At 39.6% G+C, this 23003-nt stretch overlaps 2 protein-coding genes across 10 annotated transcripts in view; both read right to left on the bottom strand.

Annotated features, from left to right (window-relative positions):
* TRIM37 (tripartite motif containing 37) overlaps positions 1–11281 on the bottom strand; it is a 223966-nt gene extending 212685 nt beyond the window's left edge. For 6 of the 7 annotated variants that reach the window (XM_071210891.1, XM_058283891.1, XM_058283895.1 and 3 more), the window contains exons 1-2: positions 10833–11281; positions 9060–9161 (exon numbers count right to left, since the gene is read on the bottom strand). In XM_071210891.1, coding sequence (XP_071066992.1) covers positions 9060–9161; positions 10833–10853 — 123 coding nt within the window. In that variant the 5' untranslated portion in view covers positions 10854–11281. The remainder of the gene's footprint in view (positions 1–9059; positions 9162–10832) is intronic. The other variant, XM_071210892.1, reaches the window with a different exon arrangement.
* A 1770-nt stretch (positions 11282–13051) lies between these two features.
* The window catches only part of SKA2 (spindle and kinetochore associated complex subunit 2), a 34237-nt gene continuing 24285 nt past the window's right edge, over positions 13052–23003 (bottom strand). For all 3 annotated transcript variants that reach the window (XM_004468207.5, XM_071210895.1, XM_071210896.1), the window contains one exon: positions 13052–13252. In XM_004468207.5, the coding sequence (XP_004468264.1) occupies positions 13184–13252 (69 nt within the window). In that variant the 3' untranslated portion in view covers positions 13052–13183. The remainder of the gene's footprint in view (positions 13253–23003) is intronic.

Raw genomic sequence — 23003 nt, 5'->3', positions numbered from 1 at the left:
AAAAAGGGCTTCCAGAAAACACAGAAGAGTTTAAAAAAAAAAAAAAAAAAGAGGAGGGAAAGGGGAGAGGATGTTGGGTTGTGGGAGTCCCCTATATCCTGTATGTGAATTTACTGTGACCTAAAACTTCCTTGAAGACAAAAAAAAAAAAAAACGTGAAGACACTGGAGAAGAAATGGAAGAAAATCCCAATGTACATACAGGACAACAAATATTACAGTGATGAAATGCAAAAAGTCAAAAAAAATTTTTTTTAATATTTTTCATCATTTTTTTAATATCCCAATTTTTTTTCACTTTATTTTAGTTTCAGTTTTTCTAAATTATTATTTTATTTCTTATGTTTAAACCTATCATTATTACTTCATTTTCCTAATAATTGTATTTGGCGATATTCTGGGCTTCATTTTTTTAAGAAGTTTTGGCGCACAGAAGGGTTACAACTATGGCAGGGGAGGATCACTGGTGTGCAGTGTCTGTAATGGAGGATATATGGGAGGAAGTTCTCCTGGGCATACATATAAGGTACATAAATGTGTTCAAGTGTTCATGGGGTATTGCCACAGTAGGTAGAGATTCACACAACAACTGAAAGAATATTAAATTCCCATCCTAGGGAGCTCTTCCACATTCTAATGGAACAACAATAATCACCCAAGTACAGGGGCAATGACTAGTGTTCATTGATGGGCCCTTGATATTTATGACTATCTTTAGAACCTTTGTTCTTGAAGGTGCAACGTAGTCTAGTGTTGTAAGGTGCCTAAGAGTTACCTCCTGAGAGCCTCCCTGTTGCTCAAATGTGGCCTCTCTCAGCCAAACTCAGGAAATAAATGCATTACCTTGACCGCAGCATGGGACATGACTCCTGGGGCTGAGTCTCCCTAGCACCAAGGGATTACTACCGAACACCAGTGAGCAATGCAACTGAAAAAAAAACCTTGAATAAAAGGGGGAAAAGGTAAAGGCAAAAGAATTTATATGGCTAAGTGACTTTAAAATGAGCTGGGAGGTCTTCCCAGAGTTAATACTTATGCACGTCTCAGCAGGATCTCATAGATAGTCAAAGTACATACTACTCCAAACAGTGGGGCTCCTGAGGACTCTGCAGACACCCAGGTCCTATGGTCACGGCAGATAACTCCAGAGGGTGGTGCTTCGCCAGTCGGCCCTACTTTGGAGTTTGTGCTCCCTAGTGTGACAGAGTTGGACTCAGATATGACTTCTCTATACATGCCTCTTCTGTCCCCTTTATTTGAACCTAGAGTTGGTGCTGGAGTTGGTAGGTGTACATCCAAGAGATTTGACTCTCTAGGTTGCTCATATGCCAGTTGGGCCCTGAGACCCAGCAGAGTTGCAACACCTACTCTCCAATACGTTGGACTTACACAGGACAACTAACAAGGAAGTGAGGATGTACAACCACCACAGCAAGGAACTGAGAGCGTCTACAATTGCAAACAAAAGAGGCTCATCCATCAGCCATCTGGGACTGAATCCCCCTCTCAATGAGAGGTGGAGTGGACAGCACCATCCCAGAATCCTAAGGATTGGGGAATAAAATATGGACTAGAGTGGACTTGCACTTACTGGTATTCTACTATCGACTTATTGTGATTCTAGCAATGGAAGAAATCATATCACTGATGTGGAGACAGTGGCCACTGGAGGTGCTGAAGTCAGGGAGAGGGACAAAGAGGTGTAATACATGGGCAATTTCAGGACTTGAAATTGTCCTGAGTGACACTGCAACAGCAGATATAGATCATTACATATATGACCATAGCCTACAGAATTAAGTGGGAGAGAGCGTAAACTACAATGTAAACTATAATCCATGATTAGTGGCAATGTTCCAAAATGTGTTCATCAAATGCAATGAATGTACCACACTAATGAAAGAAGTTGTTAATGTGGGGAAAAATGGGAGGTGTAGGGAGTGGAGCATATGGGAATCCCTTATATTGTTTTATGTAACATTTTATGTAATCTAATTATCTTTTAAAAATAAATCAAATATATATTTAAAAAAACAAGGGAAGCAGATGTGGCTCAACTGATAGAGCATCCGCCTACCATATAGGTCCAGAGTTTGAACCCAGGGCCTCTTGGCCCATGTGGTGAGCTGGCCCACACACAGTGCTGCCATGCACAAGGAGTGCCATGCCACGCAGGGTGTCCCCTGCATAGGAGAGTCCCATGCACAAGGGTGCGCCCCGCAAGGAGAGCCGCCCCGCATGAAAAATAATAACAACAATAATCATAATTCATGAGCACAGCAGACCTTCATCAAAAGAGCTGAACGAAAAAAAATTCCAGTCAACCAAGACGGCAGCATAAGGCACTCCACGGTGCCATTCACCAACAATCTCAGAACAACAATCAAAAACTGACAGTGGGGAACAGATATAGCTAAAGTGGCTGAGCACCTGGTTTCCCACATACGAGGTTCTGGGTTCGATCCCCAGTACCTCCTAAAAACAAAACAAAGAAATGAAAAGACCAACGCTTATTGGGGAGCAGATATAGCTCAGTGGTTGAGCACCTACTTCCCATATAGGAGGTCCTGGGTTCAATTCCTGGTTCCTCCTAAAGGTAGGAGGGAAAAAAACAAAAACTAGCATACTATCTTCCCCAAAATGCCAAAAAATGGTTCAAGGGTTGCAATAATTGGCAAGTGCCAAATCAAGAAAATAGAGTTTTAAGGATGATAGGAGGACATGGCTGATTCCACTCTGAACCTCTCTCCAGCATGTATACAACCAACATGCATACCAATTGTGAGTCTCTGATCCTGTTCCAGAGAGAACAGAATAATGTCTATACGCAAACTGGGGTGCTTACATCAGTGTCAATCAATTGAATGGCAAACTAAAAGACTGAACCAGGACAATTATCTCTGGCTTGTCCTCCCAGAACATGCCCAGTGGGCAAAAGCAGCTTACAGGTAGGTAAGCAGTGTAAGAAACAAGCCAAAGGATTATTGGGACAAAGGATTATTGGCTTTAAGACATACGAGAGAGCACCCAGTATTGGAGGGAACCCTACTTCACATGGAATGGTGTAAGCATATGAATTCCCATTAAAAAAGTTGATTTCAAATCCAAGACCTAACTGAACACCTGGAGTAACTAGGAACAAAATCCAAAAAAGAACAAAATGAAGGAAATAAAGATTAAAGCAACAGTAAAAGAATAAAGAATAAAAAAAAACAGATTCAAGAAAACCAAAGGTTGGTTCTTTGAAAGACCAAGAGAAAAAGAAATGGGATGCAAATAGCTAAAATCAGGAAATGAAATAGGGGACATTACTACTGGCTCCACAGAAATAAAAAGAATTATAAGAAGATACTATAAATAACTGTATGCCAACAAATTAGATAGCCTAGATGAAAGGGACAAATTCCTAGAACCACAGAAACTACCTAAGACTCTAAAGAAATAGATCTAAATAGGCAAGAAATTGAATCAGTAAGCAAAAACCTCCCAAGATCTTGGGAAGTAGATGTGGCTCAAGTCACTGAGTTCCTGCCTACCACATGGGAGGTCCCAGGTTCAGTTCCCAGTGCCTTCTAGAGAAGACAAGCAGGATAACAAGCTGCCAAAGCAAGCTGGTGTGGCAAGCTGACACAACATGATGATGCAACAAGAGATGCAGGGAGGAAAACATAACAAGAGACATAACAAAGTAGGAAGCAGAGACAGCTCAAACAATTAGGCACCTCCCTCTCACATGGGAGGCCCCTGGGTTTGGTTCCTGGTGTCTCGTGAAAGGAAGACAGACAGCGAGCCCAAACAATGGGGGAGTGGGGAGAAATAAATAAATCTTTTAAAAAAATTTTTAAAAAACAAGAAAGAAAAGACAAGGACCAAACATCTTCACTGACCAATTTTATGAAACATTAACACCAAACCTGCTCAAACTCCTCCAAAAAGTTGGACACAAGGGAGTACTTCCTACCTCATTCTATGAGACCAACATCACCATAATACCAAAACCAGATAAACATAGTACAAGAAAAGAAAATTACAGACCAATACCTCTCTTAAATATAGATGTAAAAATCCTCAACAAAATACTAGCAAACTGAATCATCAATATATTAAAAGAATGCTACATCATGATTAGGTGGGATATATCCAATGTATGCAAGGGTGGCTCAACAAAAGGAAATCAATTTATATAATATACCACATTAATAGAATGAGGGGAAAAAATTACAAGGTCTTCTCAACTGACAGCACCCCTTCTTGATAAAAACATTTAGAAAACTAGGAATGGAAGGAAACTTTCTAAACACAAAAAAATACAAAAAATGTATATATGAAAAACCTACTGCTAACATCATACTTAATTGTGAAAGACTGAAAACTTTTCTCTGAAGATCAGGAACAAGACAAGGATGCCCTGCCTAATGTCACTACAATTACTCAACATCATACTGGGAGTTCTAGCCAGAGCAATTAGGCAAAAATAAATAAATAAAAAGGGAAACGGACTTTGGCCCAGTGGTTAGGGCGTCCGTCTACCACATGGGAGGTCCGTGGTTCAAGCCCCGGGCCTCCTTGACCCGTGTGGAGCTGGCCCATGCGCAGTGCTGATGCGCGCAGGGAGTGCCCTGCCACGCAGGGGTGTCCCCCGCGTGGGGGAGCCCCACGCGCAAGGAGTGCACCCATAAGGAGAGCCGCCCAGCGCGAAGGAGGGAGCAGCCTGCCGGGGAATGGCGCCGCCCACACTTCCCGTGCCGCTGACGACAACAGAAGCGGACAAAAGAAAACAAGACGCAGCAAAAAGACACAGAAAACAGACAACCGGGGGAGGGAAGGGGAATTAAATAAATAAATAAATCTTTTTAAAAAAAAAAAAATAAATAAATAAATAAATAAAAGGCATACATTTAGAAATGAAAAAGTATTATGTCTGTACTTTCAAATGGCATGACCCTATATAGAGAAAATCCTGAAAAACCTACAGCAAAGTTACTAGAGCTAACAGTCAAATTCAGCAAAGTAGCAGGCTACAAGATCAATATGCAAAAATGAGTCGTTTTTCTAAATACTAGTAATGATCAATCTGAAAAGGAAATAAAGAAAAAGTTCCATTTACAATAGCAAATAAAACCGTCAAATATCTGGAATAAATTTAACCACGGCTGTGAAAGAGTGGTATATGGAAAATAAAATTTTGCGAAGAGAAATCAAAGACCTAAATAAACACAAGGACATTCAAAGGACATTCAGGGTATTCATGGGAAACTAAATATCATTAAGATGTAAATCCTACCCAAAGCTATTCACAGATTCAATGCAATCCCAATTAAAATATCAGCAGCTTTAGGACCTTCTGTTAGGCAAGGTCTTAGACTTACAACAAAAGTATAAGCAACAAAAGATAAAACAGGTAAATGGGACCTCATTAAAATTAAAAACTTTTTCTGTCCCAAAGGACTTTACCATGAAAGTGAAAAGTTGACAGAAAAAACTACTCCATGGGAAAAAATATTTGATAAGGTCTTAGTATCCAGAATAATAAGGAAATCCCACAACTCAACAAAAAGACAACCCAATTTAAAAAATGGGCAAAAGACTTGATTAGACATTTCTCCAAAGAAGATATTCACATGGCCAATACAAGAAAGCAAACCAAATCAACCATCACAAGATACCATTTCACATACACCTAGCATGGCTACTATTAATAAACAGAAAATAATTATTGGAGAGGATGTGGAGAAATAGGAACACTCAGTCATTGCTGCTGGAAATGTAAAATGGTGCAGCTGCTCTGTAACACAGTTTGGCAGTTCTTCAGAAAGTTAAGTATAGAATTACCATATGACCCAGCAATCCCTCTTCTAGGTATATACCCAAAAGAATTCAAAATGGGGACTTGAAGAGATAGTTCCACACTATTATTCATAGCAGTATTACTCATATTTGCCAAAAAATGAATGTAACCCTAGTATCCATCAACCAATGAATGTTTAAACAAAATGTGATTATATACATACAATGGAATATTAATCAACAGTAAAAAAGGTTGAGTTTCTGACATAAGACAACTTGGATGAATCTCATTGAGTGAAATAAGCCAGACCAAAAAGTACAACTATTCTATGATCTCACCGATATGAAATAATTAGAATAAGCAAATTCAGAGTCAGAAACTAGAATACAGGTTACCAGGGCCCAGGGTAAAGATAGGGAACTGGGAATTAAGCTTATTTGGTAAAGAGTTTCTATTTGGGGTGACGGAAAAGTTATGGTAATAGATGATAATGATGATAGTGTAACATTAAATGTAATTAACGTCACAGAATTATATAACTGAATGTGATTTAAAAGGGTAAATTTCGGGTTGTATATATCTTACTAGAATACAATTTTAAAAAACACAGTACTGTACAACAATGTATCCTATTGTAAACAATGAACTACAGTTAAAGAACAATTATAAAAATGTTATTTCATGAATTATAACAAATGAACAACTCTAATCACTAAAGCAAGGTGTTAATAATAAAATGTTATATGGGAACTCTATATTTTATGCATGGTGATTTTTCTGTAAAACTTCTCTTTTGAAAAAAGCTATAGGATGAATTAAATATAGTGTGTAAACTCATGAAGTTAATAATTAGCATACTGGTTACCAGAAAAATAGAAAGACGGTAGATAATGAAAAGCTAAGGGTTAATCTGTAAAGAATTGATAAAAAGTTTGTTAATCTTTGGAAATTAATAGAAAAGTTAACAGCCCAACATAATGTTTGTAACTAGCAGTGCTATTGTATGGGTATGGCAGTGGTTGGAAGGAAAGTCTAAGGTCATGTATTTTACTAGAAGGAAAGCTAAAAACTGTCACTATGGAACTCTATATAAGATAGTAAAACCTCACGTAAAACATGAATACGGGTGATATTACAAATATAGGACTGTTTTTACAAAATATAAATACAAAAATACTAGAGAAAAGGAAAACGAATAGCACCTATATACAGAAGGGGAAGCATAAAAAGATTGAGAGGTGATGAGTTTTTGGTTAGTTAGTTGTTTTTTGTTTATTATTGGAATAATGAAAGTACTCAAAAATGACTGAAGTGATGAATGAACAAATACGTGTTTACGCCAAATACCACTCACTGATGGTATACTTTGGATGGATTAATGCTTTATTAATATGTATCCCAAAAATTGATTTGTTAAGGAGAAAAAAAGCCACAGAAATGTACAACACAAACAGTAAACCCTAATGTAAACTATGGACAGACTACAGTTAACAGTATAATCATAAAAAATACTGTTTCATGACTGTGTCAAAATTATAACAAAGGTACCACACTAATGCAAACTGTTAATAAAAGGGAAAACTGTGTGCGTAGAATAGAGTATGGGAACTTTGTACTTTCTACACAATTTTCTGTAAACCTAATTCTCCAGTAACAAAAATAATAATAATAAAAGAGCTGACTGAAGAATTATTGTTAAATGAGTTTGAATTTTGGTTCAGGATGATGAAATAGTGGTCAAATTCATTACGGAGTATTGTCAATGTACTTAAAAAATGTAAACGAATTGTCCACTTAGAATGGTTAAAATGATTTTTATGTTATGTACATTTTATCATGATTAAAAAGATAGTTTTTTAAAAATAAAGAGCTGAGTCCAGATCCCACTACTTAATTAACTATATCAGTGGAGGCTAATAAATTAATGTCTCTGAGCTTCAGTTTCACCATCTATAACATGTATATAATAATGCTATATGTACTTGTTGCTATTTTAACAACTAGAATAACAACTTATATGTGGATAGTACTTCATAATTTCTCAATTACTTTTTAGCTTATTTAATGCCGCAACTACTCTGTGAGGTAGGTCTTGTTATGTACATTCTATTAGCTGAAGAAAAAGCCCAAGGGAAGATTAAGTGTCTCAGTTTATGAGTAGGAAAAGTATCAGAAAACTAGAAAGGAACCAATTTCTTCTGCAGTTAGTATAGCAGTAAAGAGCACTGGCTCTTGAGCCATACAGCCTCAGTTCAAATCCATTACATCAATAGTTAGCTGTGCAATGGGTAGCAAATTATTTAACCTAAGTGTTACAGATATTACTTTTGACAAAAGGATATTTATCTTTTTTAGGCAGGAATATGGAAACAGAAATTTTGAGTTGAAGAGTCCTATTAAATGGCTCTGATTTTTAGTAAAGAAAGTAATCTAAGAATTATGGGATACAGCAGTTTTCTACTGTGCTCTGTTTTTTTTTTTTTTTTTTTTTTATTAAATTTTTTTATTTTTTATTGACTTTGTAATAATATTACATTAAAAATATATATGTGAGGTCCCATTCAACCCCACCCCCCCACCCCCCCTACTGTGCTCTGTTGATGTGCTGTTGGATACCCACTCAACTACCCTCCACCAAAGTAAGGTTCTTCTGCTTTGCACTTGGGGTTTCCTCATCATTTTGTCTGAAGGGCTCACCTATCTTTAGGCTTTAAAACCACTGGATTATCTTCACCTCTAAGGTCTCTTCTAACTATTAAGATTATATGATTTTATTCTTTGCCTTTTAAGCTATTAGCTGCTTTACTCCCTTTTCCCCAAACACCCATAAACTCTCTTTATTTCCACTGCAACTACACATCCTTCAATATACAAAATACATTCCCTCAATTAGACTTATGAACCTTCAGGGTAAGTAATTTATCAATTATCTTAATATTCCTCAAATAACTGGAAACACAATGCAGGCACGTTATACGTATCCATTAAATGTGCTAAGAATTTAATAATGTAAAAAGAGTAATAACACAATAAGCTTTGATTTCTAGATATCTTCTAGCTATCTTCAGACATTTGATGCCTATGTTATCACATGGTGTTTATTCATATTGAGGGTCATACTGAGGGTCTTCCTATTAAGGAACATTCATTTAAAGAGACTTTTTTTAAAATAACTCAAATGTTAAATAATTAAAAGATAATAAGGGAAACGGTTAATCTTTACAATATATTTTATCTCTATTAAATACACGTAAAAACGAAATACAACTTACCCTAATACAGCTGAAACAGCAAAGCTTGGAGCAATGAGGACAAAGGCGAGCATCCCGCAACTTCTCCATACAAATAAAACATCGGAAAACTTCAGCAATACTCTAAAAGTAATAAAAGATGTAAGGTCAACCAGATTAGACTACTGAATCAAAAGTAAAAAGCATGCTTATTATAATTCATCAGACACATTTATTATGTGTTAATAACATCCCAATCTTAACTATATTCTCTATCACGACATGGTTAGTAAAACTTCAAGACACCTCAGAACTCCCCCTGGAAAATGTGTTTCCTTTAGTCTAAGCTTCGCAATGGTTATATCCTTAAGGATATGAAATCCAAACACAGCTTTATACACAAATATTTCATTGAAGCACTTTGAATTATAATGGTAAAAATCTGGCTACAACCCAAATGTCCAAACATGATTAAGTTAATTTAGGGCCGTTACACATGTATTACAATAAAGTCACTAGAAATATTTATCAATTTAATGATATAGGAAAATGCTTGTGATGTATAACAGTTGCAAAAAAGGCAGACTATATGACTGAATGAACAATACGAACTCTCTTTACTTTTCTGGCAATTTCCTCATAGAAGATGATTCTTTCATAATTTAAAAAAAAAAAAAAACTTTTCAAAGGTATTTATCCCAATGGCAGTGTACTTTGTTTCAGAGAGAAACAAATTCAGGAGAAATCTGATGCTGCAATCAACTACTTATTTCAACCTGAGATTCTGTCCCTATTGAGAATTTTGGCGGTGCCTCTATGATGCTGTAGGAAGAAAAAAATTTAAATAGGAGAAATAGTATTATTTTTGCCAACCTCAGATGAATCAATTTAGGAGGTATCTAACAAACTATAACAAGAAAATGATATAATTAAACGTACTATAATTGTGTTGTAAGTTTTTTACATTACTGACATTTATTTTTACTCCATTCCAGAATTAAACCATCCTACAACCTAAGATTATGAACCTTTCACATGAAGAATTAAAGAGAAAATTACTCGAGTCTAACTCTGCAGGGTCTGCAGACTCTGTTACTGACTGCAAGGTGGACACGACCATTGGATGAACTAGCTTCAAGTGAGTGGCATACTGGCTTCAGAGTGTCTAGGCAGAGTTGCCAAGAATGGATTCAGCATTTTAATATGGGATGTTTCAAAAATTGACAATGACTAAATAATTACATCCAATAAGGGGAACCTTTTTTTGTTCCTGACTTTTACCTAAATATCAGACGCATTTGAAATCACAGCTTATTTTGAAAGTCAGGTATTTTAAAAATAGTTTATTCTGGAAAATCAGTCAAATGGTATGGTATGAATATGTCCTCCTCCAATCAAGGAAGAGCAAGAGTCTGCAAAATGCACCACTAAGGAAAGACAATTCCAAGGGTAATTTGGGTACGCACATGAACGTATTCGCAAGAACTGGTGGCAAGTCGCAAGGTACATTCATGTGATCCGCAAGTTTGCCCGGCACAAGGTGCAGCTGACATTCCTGTGGGGATGAGAACCGGTGCCAAGGCATACTTGAAACGCTAGGATACGCACCACCTGACTTCAGAAAGGTCTGGGCACAAGGCATCCAAATGGCTAAGGAACTAGCGTAGCTATATCCGCAACGGGTCGGCCCTTTCCACAACCTTAAAGAGAAGATGGGGGTGCCCCACCGGAGGGAGGTCTTCAAGGCAGCCCGAATCAAGAACACTCACTGGGTGACGGGGGAAAATTAACCACCACCCTCCTCAAAACCCTCACCTCCACGCTCTGTTCATCCATTGCCTCGGGCTCTCGGCGGGGCCTTCGGCAACCCGCAGAGTCCGTGGCCTGACCTATTAGGCGCCGGCCCAAGGTTTCCAGGTCAGATCCACCGCCGACAATACTCCGGCGCCCGTCAGGGAGCCCCACCTGTGCGTCCCATCGCTTTGGCTACGTCGCCGGCTACCCCCACTTCGCCATTTTTACCCGCGCGCCCGCCCAGGGGAACAGAGGGAGGGTGAGCTACGGCCGCAGCTCCTTCCTCTGCCTCAATCCCCCGCCAGCCACCAGGAGGAAGCCGCGGCCCACGTGACGTGGGCGCGCGCTTATCCGAACCGCTGCTGGAGCCTGGGGATGCTAATCTCTAGCAAAGAAGGTGCTGCAGGGAATTCGCAAACACCAACGGTAACCAGGGTAGCTGGCGGCGAGCCGTAGCTTGGAGGAGTGGCGCGCATGCGCTCATATGGCTGCGGGAAGGGAGCAAAGGAGAGTCAAGCGCGTAGTTCCCGCGCCGCGGGGACGCACACGAGATTTGGAAACTAGCTGCCGCAGGATTGCGTGCCTTTGGCCCGAACCTGGCGCGGGCTCTGGAGTCAAGGCGGTTCGCAGCGCGCTGCGCTCCGCCCCACCTTTAGGGAGGGCGGTCCTGGGTCTCAAACTTTTGCCCGCTAGAGACTGAAGGTATCTTGAGTGCTGGACGGAAAACGCGGACGCTGGAGCCACACCCCTAGGTATCTGAACTCCTTGATTCCAGGGTGGGGCCCAGAAAATCAGCATTTGAAACTAACACTCCCGGGGATTTGGATGTAAATTTTCCCCCGGCCCGCATTTTGAGAAATCCTAGTACAGAGGACTCAAAGCTAATGCTTCTTTCTTTCAGATAAAGCGTTACTGTATTGTAACATTTGGACGATTCCCGCTCCACCTACCTAAGAGAAAGAAGTTGGAAAGCTCGGGATACTGAGGCGTGAAGAGAAATTTCGCGTTCTCAAATCGGGAGGGTGGGGGGAGAACCACGACTGAAAAACTATCAGGCCCACACCCAACTCCACCCTCATTCTGGCGGTGGAGACAGTGTAAAGTGATAATGCGTTTCTACACTAGTCACCATTTCTACCACAGGCATCTGGTTTCTACAAATTTCTGGGAGAAGAGTGCAGGAACTGAGGGTGTGAGACAAAGGGTGTAAATAAAATTCTTAATCCGAAGTAATTTTTCCTTGCCTGGTTTATTGCAGGAATATATTTATTATGCTTAACCCAAACGATAAAGTACAAAGCCCTAGTATTTCGACTTTCCAGTCCAAGTATTGGGACAAGTAGTGTGCAACAATTTTATTCTAAGTAGGTAAGTGCCATGAACAAAGATTTAATTTAAGACGATTAATTTGGGACAGAATTAATTTATTTCACTAAAAATTACTTAGGAAACACAGTACTGTACTTGGGATTCAAAGAGTCATGAGAATGGTAAGAGACTAGACAAAATGAAATATATTAAAATGGAGTCCTGTGCAAATTCTTTGGCCATATAAATGTTTCCTCAAGGATCCAACAGTATTTAAGGATTTATTGCAATAGTTCAGAAAAATTAGAAAACCTGTACTACTAATTAGAGGCCATTCCTTGCAAGCACAAAATCAGATTTTGGCTAACTTAATTAAGTTGGCAAGATGCCAAGTTGAGGTTCTGTGCCAGGTGCTGGTGTTAGAAAGCCCATGATCAATTACTCCACCAGCATCCTTAAGGAGGAAAGGTTGAACAGACCTCACACCCTTACCCACGTCCCATCCTAATTTGTCTATTATACAATGTAAATGGCTGTCAATAAGGAACTGATAAAAATTATAGTACAACTATAAAATAGATTACTAGGCAGCTTTTAAGAATAGTGGTATTGAATTGTTCACTATAGAATAATTATGTGACTTTCACCTCAACTGAAAGAATGAAGGATGTGTGACATGAAAATTTTCACTATTTAAAATGGAAAAAAAATTTAAGTTGCAGTTGCAGTATACAGTGTATGGTATCAACCTTATTTTTGTGAAATATGCAAAATAGTATTAGGGACTTCCTTGCTTGAAATCACAAAATTAAGTGGAAATATATTTATTTTAAAAAAACTTTATTCCTGTTCCATCATTATTTCTGAACTTTATTCATATAATGCCTGTCCATCTTTCATTCTCCTCTTTTGTGAAAGGCATTGTTATCCAGTAACCCAAGACAAACCTTCTCCCTCACCAGCACCCACTGACCTCAGTCAGCAAGTGCTAACAAGACACCTTCCTAAGTCTCTCTGGAATTAATCTCATCCCCATTAGAGTTCCCTTTTGCAAGTCCATTTCTTCACAAGTCTGGTATAGGAGATTTTAATTGCTCTGCTGCACTTCTCTCTTCTTCAGTCGGTGGTGACAGCTAGAAAAGCAAATAAAAAAATCTTTATTTCAAAGTCCATTAAATACTTATAAATTAACTTAGCTAACTTCTGTTTTGTCATACAAATAAACATTCCTGTAAGCTCATAATATGTATTTAATCACAAATTTAGGAAGGCAGGGAAAAAATTAGATATTGGGCCAGCTATGTAAAAGTGGATTCGAAGACTTAAGATGTCAATACTACCCAAAGCGGACTGCAGATTCAGTGGAATCCCTATCAAAATTCAAGAGCCTTTTTTTGCAGAAAGGGAAAACTAATGCTAAAATTCATATGGAACTGCAAGGGCCCTCAAGTAGCCAAAACAACCTGGAGAAAGAATAAAGTTGTAAGACTCATATTTCCTGATTTCAAAACTTAGTACAAAGCTACAGTAATTAAAACAGTATAGGGGGAAGCAGATTTGGTTCAACAGATAGAGAGCATCCACCTACCACATGGGAGGTCAGGATTCAAAACCAGGGCCTCCTGACCCATGTGATGAGCTGGCCCATGTGCAGTGCTGATGCATGCAAGGACTGCCATGTGACACAGGGGTGTACCCCACATAGGGGAGCCACACACACAAGGAGTGCGCCTCGTAAGGAGAGCTGCCCAGCGCGAAAAAAGTGCAGTCTGCCCAGGAGTGGCGCCACACACACACAGAGCTGACGCAGCAAGATAACGCAACAAAAAAAAGAGATTCCCGGTGCCGCTGACAAGAATAATATAAGTGGACACAGAAGAACACACAGCAAATGGACACAGACAGCAGACAACTGGAGGTGGAGGGGGGGAGCGTGGAAGGGGAGAGAAATTAAAAAAACAAACAGTATGGGGGAGTGGATGTAGCTCAACTGGTTGCCTGCCTGCTTCCCATGTGTAAGGTCCTGGGTTCAATCTCAGGTACCTCAAAAAAAAAAAAAGGATGACACTGGCATAAGGATAGATACATACGAACTAAGAATCCAGATATAAATCCACACATCTATGACCAGTTGATTTTCTATAAGGTGCCAAGTCCATTGAATGGGAAAATGAGAGTCTTTTCAACAAATGGTGCTGGAACAAGTGGAAATCTTCATGCAACAGAATGCATGAAGACCACTACTTCTCACCATTTACAAAAAATAATTCAAAATGGCTCAACAATTGAAAAATAAGATGGGAAGCGGACTTAGCCCAGTGGTTAGGGTGTCCGTCTACCACATGGGAGGTCTGCAGTTCAAATCCCGGGCCTCCTTGACCCATGTGGAGCTGGCCCATGCACAGCGCTGATGTGCGCAAGGAGTGCCGTGCCACTCAGGGGTGTCCCCCGCGCAGGGGAGCCCCACGCGCAAGGAGTGCACCCCGTAAGGAAAGCCGCCCAGTGCGAAAGAAAGTGCAGCCTGCCTAAGAATGACACTGCCTACACAAAGAGCTGACGTAACAAGATGACGCAACAAAAAGAAACACAGATTCCTGAGCCACTGACAACAACAGAAGTGGACAAAGAAGAAGATGCAGCAAATAGACACAGAGAACAGACAACCGGGATGGAGGGGTGAGGGGAAGGGGAGAGAAATAAATAAATAAATCTTTAAAAAAAAAAAAAAGAAACATAAGAGCTAAAACTATTAAACTCTTACCAAAAAAAAGGCATAGAAAAATATCTCCAGGACTTTGTAGAAACCAACAGATTTTTGTATTTTTAAAGTATTTATTTATCCCCCCCTTCTTTTCCCCCTCCCCCCACCCTTCTGTTTTTGCTGTCTGTATCCATTCGCTGTGTGATCTTCTGTATCTATTTCTCTTTCGGTCTTCTCATTTTTTTCTCCTCTAGGATTTACCGGGATTCAATCCTGAGGACCTCTAATGTGGAGAAAGTTTCCCTATTAACTGTGCCACGTCAGTTCCAGTTTCTGCTGCACTTCACCTTGACTCTCCCCTTTGTCTCTCTTTTGTTGCGTCATCATCTTGCTGCATGACTCACTTGCGCAGGCACTGGTTCACTGCATGGGCACTCGGATCGCCATGCAGGCACTCAGCTCATTATGTGGGCACTGGTTCACCACGCGGGCACTCGTTCACATGCTTTCTCTTCTTCTTTTTCACCAGGAGGCCCCAGGGATCAAACACGGATCCTCCCATATGGTAGGTGGAAGCCCTATCACTTGAGCCACATCTGCTTCTCAGATTTTTATATTTTACACCAAAAGCACGAGGAACAAAAGAAAAAAGATATAATGGACTTCATCAAAACTAAAAACTTTGATGTTTCAAAGAACACTATCAAAAAAGTGAAAAAGACAACCTAAAGAATGGTAGAAAATATTTGGAAGCCATATATCTGATAAGGGTTTAATATCCAGAATATACAAAGAACTACAACTCAACAACAAAAAGACAATCCAATTAAAAAATGCCTAAAGATTTGAATAGATATTACTCCAAAGATATTCAAATGGCCAAGAAATATATGAAAAGATAATATCATTAGCCATTAGAGAAATGCAAATTAAAACTACAATGAGACAGTGGACTTGGCCCAGTGGTTAGGGCATCCATCTACCAAATGGGAGGTCCGCGGTTCAAACCCCAGGCCTCCTTGACCCGTGTGGAGCTGGCCCATGCACAGTGCTGATGCACTCAAGGAGTGCCATGCCATGCAAATGTCCCCCGCGTTGGGGGGAGAGCCACCCAGCGCAAAAGAAAGTGCAGCCTGCCCAGGAATGGCACCGCACACATGGAGAGCTGACACAACAAGATGACGCAACAAAAAGAAACACAGATTCCCATGCCGCTGAAAACAACAGAAGTGGACAAAGAACACGCAGCAAATAGACACAGAGAACAGACAACTGGGGTGGGGGGGAGGGGAGAGAAATAAATAAATAAATAAATAAACTACAATGAGATATCACTTCACTTACACTAGGATGAGTATTATTAAAAATTCTTGGGAAGTGATGTGGCTCAAATGATAGGGTTTTTGCCTACCATATGGGAGGACCCAGGTTCAATCCTTGGGGCCTCCTGGTAAAAAAGAAAAAGAAAAAGTGTGCCTGCGTGGCAAGCCAGTGCCCGTACGGTGAGCCAGTGCCTGCGCAAGTGAGTCACGCAGCAAGATGATGACACAACAAAACAGAGATGAAGTGATGTTTTCATCAGTCAAAAGGGAAAATTTCCAACTCTTTCCGCCAGCCAGCTTCTCCTAGAGAATTCATCAAAAACCTCCCCTGGGAAAAAAAAAAAAACTTCATTGGCATCCACAGCTTGCAGCCTGCCTTACAGAATTTGGACTTGCTATAACCACAGTTGTATTAGTCAATTCCTATAACAATATCTCATAATAATTACTATACATATATATGTGTGTGTATATGTGTGTGTTTGTGTGTGTGTGTATATATATATTCCCTGTTCTGTTTCCCCTTGAGAATCCTAACTAAAACACTCAAGTATCCCCCAAAAGATGACTGGATAAATAAAATGTCACACAATGGAAAAAGAAATGAAAAGAACTGAATTGCTGGTACATGCTATAATGTGGTAGAACCTTTAAGACATCATGTTGAGTGAAACAGAAAAAGGATAGTGTATGATTGCTCTTATAGGAAATACTTAGAATAAGCAAATTCATAGACAGAAAGGAGAATAGTGATTAACATGTATGACAGTTTAAAGTTTTTTGTGAATCCCAGAAAAGATCATGTTCCTTGAACTAATCCATTCCTGTGGGTGTGGGGCCCTTTGACCGCACTAGATTCTGTTAAGGGAACTTTTGATTAGATTGCTTTAGTGCCTTTGATTGGAGGATGTCAGTGAGGCATGACCCAGGTTGGATCTCCACCGTCTTGCTGGGGTCTTATAAATTGAGAACTGAAAGCAGAAACACACAGACAAAGAGAACTGCTGTTTTTACCCTGCCATGAGAGAAAGGACCCAGGATTGCCTGCATGGCAGAAAAGACAAACACCAAGAGGCTGAGAGAGAGGCCCGAGACTGGAGGCTGAAATAAGCAGAGCACACTGGCATGGAAAGAGGCTCCCAAGAGGTTAGGCCCACGAAGCATCTCAAAGCTGAAGAGACGAGCACTGCAATGTGCTTAATCACCCACAACTGAGCTCAGGGAAAAAGGGGCCTGGTGGAGAAGGCAGAGACCCAGACCAAGAGTCATTTTGCCATGCCACATGGCAGAAGTCCAGGATCCAGCAGCCAACCTTTGGTGAGAAAGCATTTCTGATGATGCCTTGATTTAGACATTTTCACAGCTTCAGAACTAGAAGTTTTTATCTTAATCAATTAAAAATAACTAAAAAATAATAATACTATGCTTGAGCTTCCAAGGTACTGGCAATTAAGCTGAAGAATCAAGACCAAGAAATCAAACAGCACAAGGACTATAATTTAATAGAATCAAAGAAGTCACTTTTGAATGCCATATTCTAAAAGTAATTTGAAAAAGAAGATATTGTGAACAAAAATAGTCAACGTTTTCCCAGAGAAGAGAAACTTGGCTAAATTTTGAAGGATAATTAAAATGCTTTCATCTGAAACAAATAGAAACACATTTCAAAGGGGCTTAAAAAGAGAATTTATCATTGCACAACAAATTCAAAAGGGCATATTTAGCAGCTCAATAATGTAAGGACTCTATTTTCTACCCTACAGGTCTGATATCCTTGATGATGATTTTATCCTCAGGCTGACAGCAAAATGGCTCTAGCAGTCCTAAGCATCATATCTCTACACACCATCCAGAAAAAAAAGCAGCTTTCTCTTCCCAGGGCTCACTCAGTAATGAGGAGAAACTATTCATACTTACCTACTTTCAGACTTCCCTTCCTCATATGTGTTTTTTGGATTACAAGCTCATTCCTGACCTAAACCAATGTTTTAGCCTTGGCCAATCAGGTAACCCTGGATCTGAAGGGGCCCGCTTCAGCTTAGACTCACGGCTGTGAGGGAATGAACACATATGAAGTCAGTGCTCGGATAAAAAGCAAAGGAGAACAGCAGCTGAGAAACCAGTCAACAGCACCCACCCAAAGCAGGTAGAAGCAAAAGTTCAGAGAAAGAAGCAAAGTTGTGACGGACTTTCAGAGAGCACCAACAAAAAGGCTGGTTGAAATAAAGGGTTCTATGGGTAAATAAACCCATGGAGATTAAGACCTAAAGAGTCACTCAAGAAGCTGCAAATCTGCCTAACTATATGGATCATGTGGAGAGACTGCCAAATCTGGAATGCCTCAGACCTAAAGAATCAGAATATCTAGGACTATATTATCCACTAGAACTTTCTGCAATGCTGAAAATGTTCTATATCTGCACTGCTCAATCAATAGCTGAAGAACTGAATTTTTTATTTAACTACTTTAAATGTTTAATTTTAAGTTATATAGCTTCATGTGGCTATTTAACAGCCTGGCTCTAAGAGAAGAGTTTCAAGAACCTACATGGATTCTTTTTTTTTTTTTAAGATTTATTTTTTTATTTCTCCCAGCCCCCCCAGTTGTCTGCTCTCTATGTCCATTTGCTGTATGTTCTTCCGTGACCTCTTCTATCCTCATCAGCAGCACCAGGAATCTGTTTCTTTTTTTTGTTGTTGCATCATCTTTTGTGTCAGCTCTCCATGTTTGCAGAGCCATTCTTGGGCAGGCTGCACTTTCTTTCGCGCTGGGCAGCTCTCTTTACAGGGTGCACTCCTTGCACATGGGGCTCCCCTATGCAGGGGACACCCCTGCATGGCATGGCACTCCTTGTGCCCATCAGCACTGCGCATGGGCCAGCTTCACACGTGGGTCAAGGGGGCGGGGATTTGAACCGCGGACTTCCCATGTGGTAGGCGGACGCCCTATCCATTGGGCCAAGTCTGCTTCCCCTATATGATTCTGATATGCAGCAGTTTGGGCAACTGATGATAAAGCCCACATTTGCCCAACATGTTGCACATGGAAAAATTGAAAGAATCATACGCCTTACAGCAAACCAAATATTTACAGATTTTCCCCCTTCTACCTCAAATAAAGGCTATAGGGTTATTCTGGCAAGACTTATTCTACCTGAATCCATGTTGCTCCTTATGATCACTGTTTAAGTTTTCAGACCTGTTTAATAAACCTTTGAAGAATTTTTCCAGGCATGAAGGTCACATTTGTTAAGGCCTAAAGTTTGTAGATTTTTTTTTCTTTTACTTTAGTGTTTTGGAGCATCAATGGAATAGCACACACACTCTATTTTTAATGCTTATTTTATTTTCTATTTTTGTTATCAGGCCTAAGTTCTTGTTTTGGCACAAGTTTGGTACAAATTTAGTAATTTGGGGGGGAGTGTCATTTGATGGTCATCTTTATAATATAAATATTTTAACCTCAATATTCTAATATCAACTAATATGAGGAAATGAATACATATTGTCTTCCAACTCTTTTTCTGTTCTCATCTCCATAATTATTTAATAATATCAATTCAAGTGCATCTCAAAATACATTTTCTACTCTTCCTAATGAAAAATCAATCTCCTCAACAAAGATCATAGCAAGATTAAGCAGTCTGGCATTATTTATGAATTCTAAAAATAGATATTGGATTCTGTTTGCAAACTGGTTTGTTCCTCTGGGCATATTAGATTGTATTGGACTCAGAGGTTTCACTTTTACTTGATTATTTTATGCTTAAGGCTTTGTTCGGGCCATGTCAGTATGATGTGAAAACTATGCGGAGAAAACCATATGACACAGCAGACAGTGGTGTCGTGATGCTGGAGTTTTTGATGCTGAAGCCCCAGGAAGTAAATACACAGAGAGGCAGATAGATGAGGGAGGAGAGAGGGTTCCACTGGACATGCAGAGGCCACAGAAGACGAGCCATTTGCCTGATCGTTTACAGCTAGCCTTGTGGAGCAAGCGGAGCATCTGAGCCTGGAGAGAAACAAGCTCCAGGAGAGAGATGAGACCTATCCCATCCTACAGATGATATTGGAAGAAGCTGGGACTACAGAGAGAGAGAGAGAGGCTAAACCCTCGCAGAGACCAGCAACCATCTTGCTCCAACACGCAGCAACAGACTTTGGTGAGGGAAGTAGCTTACACTTTACGGCCTTGTAACTGTAAGTTTCTATCCCACATAAATCCCCTTTATAAATGCCAGCAGATTTCTGGTACTTTGTATCAGCATCCTTTTGGCTGACTAATACAAAAGATAATACCTGAACAGTTTTACTTTCTGTTTTCTTTCTGTAAATGAAGCACCATTTGCCCTAAGCAAACACCACTTTCTTGTTCTTTTTACTCCCAAGACAATTTTAAAGGTTCTTTTAGTTAAATCAGAAAATTTCAGAGACCTCAGCTTAACCCAGCCTTTGGTTTTCCTGCCCTGTAACTGATATAGCCTTTTTATACTTGAAATTCCTTTATAAAGTCTATCTTGAATGTTACACACTTAGGGTAACACAGTTTTTGGTTACACAATTCTCTACCAATGCTGTTCCCTTTTCTTCCATGTTTGGATTATAAAATTTCTAACAACATAATGGTTTCCTTTTGAAGTCTTCCATTCAATCATAAGCACTTTCAAACTCTCAGAAGATAGAACATCACATCTATATTTTCTCTTAACTTTTTACTATCATTTTTAAAGTATATATACAAAATCCACTATCTCTAACATTTCCCAACTTGGTCATGGTGATAGTTAGGCAAATGTGTCAACTCGGCCAGGTAATTGTACCCAGCTGTTTGGTCAGGAAAGCACTGGGCTAACTGTAATACAAGGGCATTTATGGACTTTAGTCACCATTGTCTTTACTGCAGTGGTAAATCATAGATAGCTGATTACATCAATCAAGGGAACTGTCATCAGCAATGAGTGATGTATTATCCAATCAGTTGAATGTCTTAAAAAGGGAAGTGATTCCAGCATTGAGTGAGAATTTCCCAGCTCGTCTTTGGACAGCCAGTGTCTCCCAGACTCATCAAGAACCTTCACTGGACTTTCACTGGAGCCCCTGGTTGCAGCCTGCCTGCAGAACCTGGACTTGTGCATCCCCACAGTCACGTGAGAGACTCTGATAAAATCTCTTACTATTGACAGATATCTCTTGTTGAGTCTGTTTCTCTAGAGAACCCTGACTAATACAGTTATCAATTATTCTAAAAAATGACCCCCCTTTTCAAATTTTATAGCCTATCTTTCAATTGTTTCTCCTAGTTTGTCATCATCTAATCCAAAGTGAGAGCTTCCTTAGCTTTTTGTTTTTTAACATGACTAACACTCACTTCAGATATTTCTTAGATATTTCTTTTAACTGAATGAAGATCTTTACAGACATTCTGGGAAGTGGATTTGGTTGAACTGATAGAGCATCCATCTACCATATAAGAAGTCTAGGGTTCAAATCCAGGGCCTCCTGACCACTATGATGAGCTGGCCCTCACGCAGTGCTGATGCACGCAAGGAGCATGCGAGCATGCACGCAAGGGTGCCATGCCACCCAGGTGTGTCCCTCGTGTAGGGGAGCCCCACACATAAGGAGTATGCCCTGCAAGGAGAGCCGCCCACACAAAAAAAGTGCAGCCTGCCCAGGAGTGGCGCCACCCACTCACGGAGAGCTGACAGCAAGATGACACAACAAAAAGAGACACAATTTCCGGTGCTGCTGACAAGAATGCAAGTGGACACAGAAGAACACACAGTGAATAGACACAGACAGCAGACAATGGGGGGGAAAGGGAGAGAAATAAATAAAAATTAAATCTTAAAAAAAAAACAAGATCTTTACAGACATTCAGATGACTGAAATCCCTTATCACTATTGTTTTTTTCTACCAATTTGTGATCTCTTATCAGAAATAAATCATATACTTATTATATCCAGTCAGAAGCAATTTTTAGTAAATATTCAAAATATCTTTTTTTGTTCACTCACCCACATGTGTTCTGTGCTCAAAAAGTTTATGGATTTCTATACACATATATTTGATATGTGCATCTGGAACTACACTTAATCCTTCCAGACTTGTTTTCCTATTGTCAGGCTCTGATCAGATACAATGAAGAATATGTGATCTGAGTTGTACTTATAAAAGGTTATCATACATTTATTTGCATTTTGTTTAACATATAACACCACCCTACCTTACTCTTTTAAATTCCACCTTCCCATTCTCTCTTTTCAGCCTTTCTAATTGTTCTTCCCTCCTCCACTACTCTTCTCCCTGCGATATAATAGATTATTTCTAAGGTATCATTTACAGCTTTAACCAAGTATTGTTCTCTTTTCGTCCATTTGAAATATAAAGAGTTATTTTTTTTAAGGAGTTACCAAGGATTGAACCTGGGACGTGAAGCACATGCTCAACCACTGAGCTTCACCCACTCCACAAAATATAGAGAATTCTTGATCAAATTAATCAGTCTTTGAGATATACTCTTACTCTAGCTACAAGCCCATAATTCTAGTATCTTAAGTCAGAATTTGGTTCAGAATTGGCAAGTAAACAGCATGTATACTGCCCCTCCTCCTTCCCATGCTGACAGCAGATAACACTATTTTCTGCAATGCCCAGGCATAGCTTCTTAATACAGCACTCCAAGCAGCCATTACCAGTTAACTAGTAATCTCTAGTTTGCACCAGAGATAAAGCCTATAGGACGTACATCATCCATATAATTTAAGTTCAATTCTCTGATGCCATCTACATATAACCTTTTTCTTCTAAAGTGCCAACTTTTCCTTAATAGTAATTTAAAATGCCACTAAATCCTTCAA

Source organism: Dasypus novemcinctus, chromosome 21 (assembly GCF_030445035.2).
Source record: "Dasypus novemcinctus isolate mDasNov1 chromosome 21, mDasNov1.1.hap2, whole genome shotgun sequence".
NCBI lineage: Eukaryota > Metazoa > Chordata > Mammalia > Cingulata > Dasypodidae > Dasypus > Dasypus novemcinctus.
The sequence above is the reverse complement of the archived record's forward strand: the minus strand, read 5'-3'. Positions and strand labels throughout refer to the sequence as shown.